This window comes from Anolis sagrei, chromosome 4 (genome assembly GCF_037176765.1).
Source record: "Anolis sagrei isolate rAnoSag1 chromosome 4, rAnoSag1.mat, whole genome shotgun sequence".
Lineage (NCBI taxonomy): Eukaryota > Metazoa > Chordata > Lepidosauria > Squamata > Dactyloidae > Anolis > Anolis sagrei.
The window spans coordinates 170,721,297-170,733,349 of record NC_090024.1 but is presented as its reverse complement, the minus strand read 5'-3'; the positions used below and the strand labels follow the sequence as shown (position 1 = coordinate 170,733,349).

The 12,053-nt window shown below is 37.9% G+C and overlaps 1 protein-coding gene across 4 annotated transcripts in view; it reads right to left on the bottom strand.

Moving 5' to 3' along the window:
- The window catches only part of FYB2 (FYN binding protein 2), a 71,762-nt gene that overhangs the window by 13,018 nt on the left and 46,691 nt on the right, over positions 1–12,053 (bottom strand). For 3 of the 4 annotated variants that reach the window (XM_067467870.1, XM_060773578.2, XM_067467869.1), the window contains exons 10-15: positions 9,178–9,304; positions 9,024–9,064; positions 6,399–6,468; positions 4,559–4,651; positions 3,289–3,317; positions 2,733–2,793 (exon numbers count right to left, since the gene is read on the bottom strand). In XM_067467870.1, coding sequence (XP_067323971.1) covers positions 2,733–2,793; positions 3,289–3,317; positions 4,559–4,651; positions 6,399–6,468; positions 9,024–9,064; positions 9,178–9,304 — 421 coding nt within the window. The remainder of the gene's footprint in view (positions 1–2,732; positions 2,794–3,288; positions 3,318–4,558; positions 4,652–6,398; positions 6,469–9,023; positions 9,065–9,177; positions 9,305–12,053) is intronic. The other variant, XM_067467871.1, reaches the window with a different exon arrangement.

Below are 12,053 nucleotides of genomic sequence, written 5' to 3'. Positions count from 1 at the left end.
CCTGCACGATTGCGCAAGTGTGAATGTTGTGAAGTGTTGTCCCAGTCAGGGCTATCCCCTGCACACTGATCAAGGATGAGCCACTGATCAGTATCTAAGCCATTCTGGTCTTCCCCAATATGTTGTGTTTCTTGGTCAGGTGATAGTTGTGTGAGAATTTGGAATCTGTTGTGTAACTGCAGCTATGTCTGCCATTTAATCCTTTTATCCAAAGTGCTGAACTATACTCCAGAGTATTTTAGTTCCTTGAATATTTTAAACTAAAACAGGTTCATCATCTCACTAACATCAATGAAAGCTAACATTACTAACATCCAGTCTTCTCTATTTGTGAATCCCTAAGTTTAAGGCACCTAAAACCTGCACAGATAGGTAGATTGGGAAGCTGCCTCAACTGGCAAGGTGCTAGGAATAATGAATTGCATGTCTCTCCAATTCTAGGAGTGCCCCACCACCCTAGATTTCTCTCTCTCTTTCTCCCCTGCCTGTTATTTTGCCATTGCCTCATTTTCTTCTTTCTTTGAATCATCACTGCCTGAACTCCCTTTTCTTGACCCCATGGCTCCTTACCATGCTCACCTGCAAGGTGAAGGTGCAATAGCTACATAAAGACACATCTGTTCAACTGTTCTAGACTTTTTTGTTGTGTCAGGAGTAACTAGAGAAATGGCAAGTCGCTTCTGGTGTGAGAGAATTGGCTGTCTGCAAGAATGGGTTACCATCCTTGTGGGAGACTTCTCTCATGTTCCTGTATGATGTTCTAGACTGATGCTTCCTCAAATAGAGGACAGCCAGACAGGCAAGCATTAGTGGTAGCAATGAGACAAGATGGTGTATACAGACAAGAGGTATGACAAGGTAAGAGAAAGAGGGACAGCTTGTCAGTAGAAGATGATAGTGAAACAGCAGCAAATATGAGAACTGTAAAGAATAATGCAAAGGGAAAACCTGAACCTCTGCTATACACAAAGAGATACCAATGGAAAATGGACTCTTCATATTTTTATGGATTTGGGACTATCCAAATTAAACCAACCCACTTATTGCCTGATCTCAATCTGTCTTTTAAAATTCAATGCATATTTGTTTGGCCTTTCCTTTCATTCAACAACTATTTTCAGTGAATGATCCAGAAGCGGCAGCCATGATACTAACCGGAGCGGGGCGCAGGGAGCATACAACTCCTCTGCTGTACCAGCTCCACTGGCTGCCGATTTGCTACCGGGCCCAATTCAAAGTGCTGGCGCTGGCCTTTAAAGCCCTAAACGGTTCTGGCCCAACTTATCTATCCGAACGCATCTCGGCCTATCAGCCCACCAGGACCCTAAGATCTTCTGGGGAGGCCCTGCTCTCTATCCCGCCTGCTTCACAGGTGCGGCTGGCGGGAACGAGAGACAGGGCCTTTTCTGTGGTGGCCCCTTGGCTTTGGAATGCCCTCCCCATAGAGGTGAGATCAGCCCCTTCGCTGATGGTATTTCGAAAAAGGTTGAAGACATGGATGTTTAAACAAGCATTCGATTAATCTGGTGCAACGAAACTGATGAACAAGGTTTGGTTAATCACAGACGACGAAATTGGATGGCGATTACAATTAAGAGATGCATTGGATTTTATTGGTGGCCCAATAATATTGTGTATTGTGCATGTGTTTTTATGCTTTTTAATAGAATATTGTTGCTTGTCGTTGTGTTGTACACCGCGTTGAGTCGCCGATTTAGGCTGAGAAACGGCGGTATATAAGCACAGTAATAAATAAATAATAAGATCTTTTGCTGCCCTGTGGTACAAGTATTTCTTAGTAGTTAACAGTCTTACTAGAAGAAGTGAAATGTAAATGGTTCCACCAAGCTTCTCCTTTCTCTACATTTCCATTGTCACTGAAACAGAAACCAGGATCAAAGGAGAGACAAAGTGATATTAGTATCAAGCTCTAGGGCCAGTGGTTCTCAACCTGGGGTCCCCAGATGTTTTTGGCCTTCAACTCCCTGAAATCCTAACAGCTGGTAAACTGGCTGGAATTTCTGGGAGTTATAGGCCAAAAACATCTGGGGACCCCAGGTTGAGAACCACTGCTCTAGGCTTTCAAAGGGCTAAACATTGGTTCATATGTGGGAGTACTATGACTGCATGAAAAGCCATCTATAGACTAAAGCTATACTAGGATTGCCTGATGAAATAAGGGACAAGCCTCTTATACCTTTAACAGTTGTGTAGAAGATGGGATTTCAGCCAAATAGCTTCTCAACTGATGAAAATGTCTTCTTGTTGTTATTGGTGTTGTTGTGTGCTTTAAATAATTTCTGACTTATGACAACCCTAATATGAACTTATCCTGGATTTTCTGGTGACTTGCCAAAAGTCCTGCAATGGGTTTTGATGGCCAAGTGTGGAATTAAGCCCTCGCCTCCAGAGTCATAGTCCAACACCCTGACCACCACAACACATTGGTTTCTTCACGAAAAGGATGAACTTTTCTGTTTTCTGAAGCAATGAATCTGGAGTGAATCCTTAGCACAATTCTTCTCAGAGTTACAATATCTGTGCTATATTCAAAGACGGATCTGGCTCAAAACTGTGTAGTAGTATACCTGTTCCTATGATTTTGCCTCAGTATTCTCAAGGATACTCATAAGTATATCTTAAGTACATTGTATATTTACAGACCTGATTTTTTTTGCAAGAGAAATGTTTTTGTATGAGAGCAAAACATTTTTTCACTATTATTTACTTACTTGGCATCAGTTTGTTCTGTGTCGACATTGTTATACACCATGGTTTCCTGGGCTATAACATCTGTCATCAAAACCAAACAATGTATTAGTTAGAATTTATAAAGCATATAAAGATTCTTTGATTAAAGGAAACAGTCCTCTTCATGACCCTACAATCTAATGCACACAATCTCAAGGAATAGAGAGAAAGGGAATAAACGAGCACCACAAATTCACAGTGTAGGAAAGATTAGATTACACCATACAAAGTCATTTATGCCAAGAAATTAACCTAAAATCTAAAATTCAAATCAATGTATCTTAGAAGCCAAAGCAATCTTTCATTCTCAGCATACACTTTGCCCCAGAAAGAAGAAATTTAGCTGTCAAGGTATTCAAAGTAAATTTGTAGCCACATGCCCATGAGTGCAAGTCACTTCATTGAATTTTGGTGGCCAATCTACCAAAATTCAAGCAGGACATCTTCCACTTCAAAACAGATCAACAACAAAGTAACACAGAGAGAAGATACAGTGTTCTCCAAGGAGGTCATATCGCCACCAGAATGTAAACATACCTAGGTTTGGTGCAGAACGGGAAAGATTGCTGGAGAGGAGAAACAAAACAAAAATGGTTCATTTCAGGATGGGTACAAATGGCAACATTATTTACATGAAGTACAGTGAATTGTTACATTGTAGAAGTTATATGATGGACCAAATATTCAGCAGATGGCCCTTTGCATGTGTTTGACTATGGCTTAACCATAACTAGTACTGTTAATATAGATCAAGACTTCCTAAACTTCACATACTTGTGATCTGTTTCTGCCCAAGAAATTTTATATGATCCTAGGTATATAGTTATATAAAATAGGTATAACAATTAAGCATTTACTGAAAAAAAATTATTTGCAAGGCTTGCTAAACAGGTTGATTTTCCTTTTTGTGGAGTACAGTTGAAGCATTTTCTGCAAAGTCCACTATAAACACTGCACATTTTTCATGTAAATGGGTAGCATTCAGAAACCTTTTACTGTTGCCATTTTTTCATTACCTCAGCTAAGAGGACCCAATTTGGGGTCAGGACTCACAGTTTAAGAAACAGTGATACAGATTTTGTAACCAAAACCTATAATCAAATGTATATTATCAAAATTATGTCTTTGTGTGATATGTGATGATATGTTATGTGATGTGTTTAATATTTTATCAGGGGAGGGCCAATTTTGATGTTTTATACTGTTTTTATTGATGGCATTGAATTGTTGCTAACACTGTGAACTGCCCTGAGTCACCTTCAGAATTGAGAAGGGTGGTATACAACTACTGCAAATAAATAAATAAATATTATCAAAAGAGAAGGAAAAAATCATCACACAACAGAACATATTACAGACTGTTATTTGAACCCATACTTTTGATTCCAGCATTTTCCTCTCTCTCTCTCTCTTTCTCTCTCTCTCTAATCAATCCGTGCTCACCATCCCATTTCTTTCTCAGAGTTTACTATTTCTACTGATTCACTGATATATCCTATCCCACACTCCCATCTTTGCTGTTCAAAATAGATGGGGTAAAAGTTTGCTTCTGTTTAGGATGGCAGTTTTGGCCATCTAGATATTTCAACCATAGCCAGTTTTTTGCACCTGCAGACATGTGGTACCTAGTATTACTGTGCTGACATTTTACAAAAGACAGGAGTGTTTAGTCTGCACCATAATGTAACCTGCACTGCAGTATCCCTTTATTTCAAAATGTCAAATGTTTGATACAGACCAAAGTTAGGTAATGATTTCCTGATTGGTAAGTTAATCAGCCCTTTTGTCCTTCACAAAACTTGCATACCGGAAATTCTCTTTCATGTTTGCATTTCTCATTTTGATTTTTCCTTTCTTGAAAAACTTTCCAAGCACCTTCAATTTTTCCACCTTGCCATCCCTGGGTAAAGAAAAAAAAGGACAAAGGATCAAATTAAAACAAGAAACTCCAAATTTTAGACATCCCCCCTTTCATCATTTATGACAGTGGAGCTGTTTGGCAGAAAGATTAGAGTTTGCAAAAGTAAACGAGTCTAAACATGGCACCTTAGTAATTTATAGAATTCAATACCACTATTCATTTATTTTATTTATTGTGTCAGAATTGAGGGGGGACATGAGTGAGGCCTCCCTGCAGGGTTGGAACACATCCAGGTGTCCCCTGGGGAACATCTTTGTAGATGGCCGATTCTCCCACACCAGAAGTTATTTGTAATATGCAACCAATCATTCAATACTACTGAATGTATTATTACAACCTTAATCATTTTTAAAAGAATGAGACAAAGTCATGATTCAGCATAAATGCAACATTCACATTCAGAAACAAACAACCTTTGAGCACTGAGAGCTAGCAAGTAAGAGAAAAATGGCTACAGTCCCCAATTTTATCCTGCCTTTCTATCCAATAGAGTCCATAACAAATATCTATACTCCACAAAATATTACTTTAAAAATAAAACATAAGCCATCAGTAAAAACCATTAAACTGATGAACAGACAAAATGATAAATCACATAATAATAATAATAATAATAATAATAATAATAATAATAATGTATATCTAATCCACACTTCTCTCCCTGAAGGGACTAAGGACAGCTTCCAAACATAACACAAACAAGGTAAACATTCAATGCCATAAAAATATAAACATTACACAACAATTTTAAAAAATGACTTTGGCTGAAAGTTATAAATCAGTCAGTCAGGCATCACTGATCATGTAAAACAGTTAAAATCTTATAAAGATATAAAAATATAGCTCTTAGATAAAATTATGTTGTCATTGTCATTGTCGACTTCTTCCACTAAGATAGAATCAGTGATATTATTCATCCTCCTCTCCATAAACGAGCAAACAGAAATCATTTTTTAAATTCTTTCTTGAAGGAGAGGAGTGAGGGAGCTTTTCTATTTCTTTAGGGAGGGAGTTCCAGAGGGAAGGCATGGCCATGGAAGCCCCCCCCCCCTTGTCCCCACCAGCCGTGCTTGAGATGGGGGCGGGACTGAGAGGAGGGCCCCCTCCGATCATCACAGAGTCTGAGTAGGTTTATTTATTTATTATATCAGAAGCAGACCACGGGTACAGTTGTAATGTATTGAAAAAATGCAAAGTTTAAAAACTTGACATTATATTAAATGTTCTTTGACCAGTAGCTAGCCACTTGGAGTGTCTCTGGAGTTGCTATAAGAAGGTCCTCCATTGTGCATGTGGCAGGGCTCAGACTGCATTGTAATAGGTGGCCTGTGGTTTGCTCTTCTCCACACTCGCAGGTGGAGGATGCAGGATGTCAAATAGCTTGGGCCCGAACATACTAACGATGATAACAATAAACACGAAACAAAAAAGGTGTGGTGGATGTGCATAAAAGTTTCAAAGCTCAGGGTTTCCCCCCCTGGTATGGAGGGTATTTAGGAGGTTCAGACATGATCTGCTATTCCTGGAGGCTTCCAGGATAAAAGACATTCCTTGAGAAATGTTTTTGGTGTGTGTACAGGTTACCTCAAAGTGTAGAAAAATCACTCCCCAGATAGCCTGACTACACAAACTGCAAAAACTCAATGTTCTCTTTTCACTATAGGTAAAAAGCAAAGGCTGATCAAAGAAAAGGCAACTTATTTGTAGGTATAATGAAAACACTTACTCTGACTTGGTTGAATTGTACTCTTCACTTTGGATATCCTCATAGGTTTCTTCACTGTTTTCATCTGCAACTGAATACACCAAAATAATCTTTACATCACAATTCATTATCAACAATGTGAGGTTCTCAGAAAGAAATATGCAATGCATTGCTCAGAGAAGACATTTAAAGATACAGTAATGGAAATTGTTACTTCGGATTCTGTAGTAAACCACAGAAAAGAAATGGCTGCAGTTAGGTACTAGAAATCATCTTGCCCTTCAACACTTTAATACTTTTAGTATAGTTTTAACCAGAGAGAGACCAGGACTGGGCTAGTTCTATGAATGAGAAGGTGAATATTCATTTCCATCTCTGGTTTATACCACAAGCTGCACATATTCCATGAAAATTGAAGGAAGGGGACAATATAAATGAAACCTAGAAGCAACTGGAAATCTTTGGTCAATATGGTAAATCTTTGTTGAGTGAGGGGAAAACAAAATGTGAAGAATACATACATGATTTTTTCTATAGGTTTCATTGGAAAGCTGAAACTGTGGTTTGCAGGTTGTATAATTTCCAGCTCAGATGTACAGATATTAACAGAGACATCAAAAAGGGTTTGAGAAAAAGGAGGGGAAAAACCCAGAGCAATTGCAAATTTGCAACAAGGAGAAAAGCCCACCTGTTATACCCAAATAAAACTAAGGAACATTTAAAAGGTCAATCAGCATTGAATTATTCAATCTATAAAATCCTACATGAAGACATGTTAAATGAGCTTTACCTATATAGTACTTTAACTAGTTCCTTAAAAATACTAACCTATTTTAATAAGTTTTGCTAATGCTACACAGTCCATATATTCCTTGACCAAGAGTCTATAAAAATAACTGAGCCAGAAGAGTAGACTAAAAACTATCACCGTTCCCTCAATAAAACATTGACATAAAAGTCCATTAAAACAGAGATGACCATGACTTTCACCACTGCACAGAGAATTGCTACTATTAAGTATTATTATGGGCCAATCGGTTTCTCATAAAAGAACTTTTTTTTCCCTTTGACAGCACAATGATACCCCTTGGACGGTGTAACTATGGCTGGTTCTAGTAAAAGATGAGCAGGTAACTAGCTCTGTTCAGCCGCAAAAATCACTGACTGACCTTGAATGGCTTATTGGCCCTGATCATGTCCAAGAAAGCAAAATCTTAATAGACTGATCTACAAGTTGTCATCTAAATTTTTTCCCAACTGCTACTAGTTGAATAAATACACTACAGCCCTTGTCTCTGTGGTGCCATGCTAAAATTCACAGTCCTCCCATGTAGGGAAAGAGCATATATTCACTACTCAGCCTTTCCTTGCTTATAAGTGTGTTTCCTAGCTCTCAGGATATATAGTTAGGACAAAAAATACAATGGTGAGAATTTTTTCCCAGATCTTTCCCAGTATTCACATAGTTTGCAAAGAATGTAGCAATTTTTCATGAAAAACTTTCATGCAACAGGAAAGTAAAATAAAATCCAGCAATCTTTCATTTAAAAATAGCCAAATAGTTTTGTTGTGCATGGTGGTTGTATTCAGAGTGAGTTTTTTTGTACAAGATTCTTGTTGATAAGATTGCTGTATATTGCATAGAAAACCTCCACTCTCTGAAGAAAATGTTTTTATTTTAAACCCTACAAATCTCACTCACACAAATACCAATACCTCTGTGCATTTCTGTGTAAAATCATTTCCCCAAACTGTCAAGATGTGTGAATTATTAGGAAATAACTATGCAGATAAATATTCATTTTTTCTGACGTGGGTAGAAAACTTTGGAAATTATTTGTCTTCTTTTGCAAGGATAAAATAGTAGAATATTAACATCCCATTTCAGCTAGTGTGGCTTTTTATCTGGTCATGTGAGAAGTATAATATTGCCCTGGACAATATAATTCCCTTAATTGAGAGATATGTTACTGCCTTAGAGAAGCAATTATGAAACCTTCCAGGTGTTATTACCAACACATCTCAGCAACCCTGGCCAGTGTGGTAAGGATTGTTGGGAGCTGAAGTTCAATACCTTCCACACAGTTGCACTATTCCCAATAATGCTGTAGATAGACACAACAAATCTGGTGCTTCAGGAATTAAATATCTGTGAGGTCTATATCCATAGTTGGATTAATGTAAAAAAAAAAAGTCATTTCTAGGCATTCCCTAACATGACTCTATGCAGTGGTGTCTAGGTGTTTAGGACTTCTGTCCCTAGAGTTCCTGACCATTGGACAAGTGGGCAAAAACTTCTGGGAGTTGGAGCCCCAAACACCTTGAGAGCCACAAGGTCAACACTTCTGCTCTATGGTACTAATTTAAATAGAGTTTGCAGTTATTTGCAGCTTGGCATATCCATGTGAAGCCCAGAAACATTTTCTCTGCAGATAAGGGAGGCATATGTATATAGTTGGCCTTTTATAACTGATGATTCAGTTATTTTGGTATCCTAGAACCAAACTTTGGAGGACCTCAAGGGCTCACTGTGCAGAATTCACTGAAGGTGTGGCTGAGCTTTGCAAGTATAGGACTAGTTTTGCATAAGTCCTCCCCAAGTGGTCCGTTTTATTTATTAAAAGATATGTTAATTTCAACACTTACAAGCATCTGAAGTGAATGAGCTGTAGGCATCACAGGCTTGCCTGTAAAAGAAAATATCGAGGCATTAGGTGATGTTTGAGATGTTCAAAGAGACTTCCAATTTTTGGAATACTTAAATTTATTTGCAGAAGCTTCACAGCTACAAAGCACTCACAGGTCACTTTGTAGTCCTTCCACGTCATCATATACTTCCTCCACAGTTTGCATTGGTGTGGGAGATGTTGTGCTTGCTTTCTCTTCATCTAATATCAAATTTTCCAGGCATACATAGTCATCTGAAACTAATGCATTTTCATTTATGTTTAATGGTGAAATGACAAAAAGAGTTCAATTGCTTTTTTAATTTTTATACTTCTATTTTAATACATTTATGTGGTTTTAATGTGCCTTAATTATTAGCCAACTTGAGTCTCTATATTGGGAGAAAGGTAGGATAAAAATAAAGTAAGTAAGTAAACAAATAAATAAATAAACTGTAATGGAATTCTCTTTGCCAGGTTTCCTGGATTGAGGTTAGTTGGCAAAGCAGACTACTGCACAAATAGTCCATTCAAGTGCTGTGAATCCTGCAAATTCACTAGGAATGTGACAATGTTTCTGCATATACCTCCTCAAAATATATTGCAAAGCCAACACTTTCAGTTAGTACTATCCATTACATTTTCAGTGGATTGACATTCAGATGTTATTCCAAAATCCGCAATGGCAGCAGTTTGTAGAAAGTCACCCTCAACTGAACATAGTAGCACGTTTACAACCAGCTTATATACAAAGGCAATATGTAGTTGATGAACTTGGCATAAGCTAAATTTTCTTTCTTTCCATGCCTTTCTATCTGGCATAAAAGCATGTTTCTAGTAAACACAACATAGCACTACCCTGGCCAGCAACCATATAATAGCTTATATTATGGTGACACACTGTTCTGGGAACAGCGTGTCTCAGAGAGGAAACAGCCAAGCACAGGGAATAAGTAAACCTCAAGAATGATTATTTTTAAAGCAAAGAGAACACATTTTTGTAACCTACAGAAAGGGAGCATATGGACAGTTTTATAAGTGGAAATATTGGTTTGGATCTTTTAAAAAGATATATTTTAAAATATTTTAAAACAATTTTAGACGATGTTATTTGCATCATAGAAGAACCATTGGAGACTATACAAAATTGGATAAAAAAATAAAAGAATTCAGAGCATTAGCGGGCTTTAAATTGAATAAAAGCAAAACAAAAATACTAACAAAGAACATAACCAAAGAGAGACAAAATAAGTTGGAGGAGGAATGCGGCATACAAGTAGTAAAAAAGATAAAATATCTAGGGATAACCTTAGCGGCAAAAAACCTGCACCTGATGAAAAATAACTATGAAACAAAATGGTGTGAGATAAACAAAGAAATAACCAAATGGAAGAACCTGAAACTGTCACTATTAGGAAGAATATCCGCCATTAAAATGGTGCTGCTGCCCAAACTCCTCTTCCTTTTCCAAACTATCCCTATAATAAGAAACCTCCAAACAATCAAGAAATGGAATGCAGAAATCAAAAAGTTTATATGGGCAGGGAAGAAACCCAGAATCATATACGAATACTTAATTGACAGGAAAGAAAGAGGAGGGCTGGGACTACCGGACCTGCAACTTTATCACGACGCATGTGGCCTACTGTGGGTAAAAGAATGGGCCAATATAAACAGAATAAAAGACTGGACACTAGAAGGCCATGACCTGAGGAGCGGCTGGCACGCATACATATGGTATGCAAAAAGATCGATTGAAAAAAAATTGGCAACCATTTTATTTGGTCCCCCCTGATCAAAACATGGGAAAAATACAAAACAAAATTCCACTCAAAAACTCCCCTCTGGGTGTCACCACTCGAAGCAACACAAAGGAGGGAACTAGGCTGAGAGAAATGGCCCTGCTACAAGGATATTTTAACGGAGAACAGAGAAGAATACAGAATTAAGACTTTAGAAGAAATAAGACTTACATACGATGAGATCACATGGTATCAACATAGACAACTAATAGAAGCTTTCAACAAGGATAAAAAAGTGGGCCTTGAGTCAGGAGAAAAACAATGGGATAAAATTATGCGTACAGAGAGAAAAGGGATTACCAAAATTTACAGGATACTATTGGAAAGGAAGACGGAGAAACATCAAAACAAGAATTGTCTTGCGAAATGGACAAGAAATATAGGGCATACAGTAAGAACAAGAGACTGGGAAGAGATATGGAATAAAAAGTTAAAATGGATAAATTCATACGATCTGCGAAAAAATTGTCTTAAGATTATGTACCGTTGGTATATAACACCCAGTAAATTAACAAAATGGTACAAAAAAGTCCCAGGACTATGTTGGAAGTGTCAGAAAACGAAGGGAACCTTTTCCACTCCTGGTGGGCCTGTGACAAAATTAAAAGATTTTGGAAGGAGATACACGATATAACAAATAACATATTGAGCATAAAAAAAGAGATGAAGGCGGAATATTTCCTTCTGGGAATCTTTGATTTTGAATTAGAGGAAAATAAGGACAGACTTCTCTTCCACATGATGACAGCGGCAAGGATAGTAGTGGCCAAAAAATGGAAGAAGAGTGAAATCCCAATAATAGACGAATGGGCATGTAAATTACTAGATATAATGAATATGGATTGTCTAACAGAACATCTGAAAAATACGCAAACAAGGGCGAAAGGCAACGTCGACTGGTCCCCAGTCAAAACCTATTTCAATATCAACTAAGAAAGAAAAGGGGGAAGCTCGTGAAGGAAATCCTTCAAACACCTATACTAATCTGCACACCGGGCTCTAATCAATAGATTTAAATTGCTAACTTTGTTGCTCCTAAACCTCCGCCTCCTCGCACACCTCCCTTCTACTATCCCCGCCCCCGCCTACACGCCCCCGCCCCCTTTCCCACCACATCCATCCTACCCCTATCGAAATACTTTTATCTAATGTTACGTCGATGATTGACACTCCCTCGATGTACCCCCTTTAAAATCTTCAATAAAAAT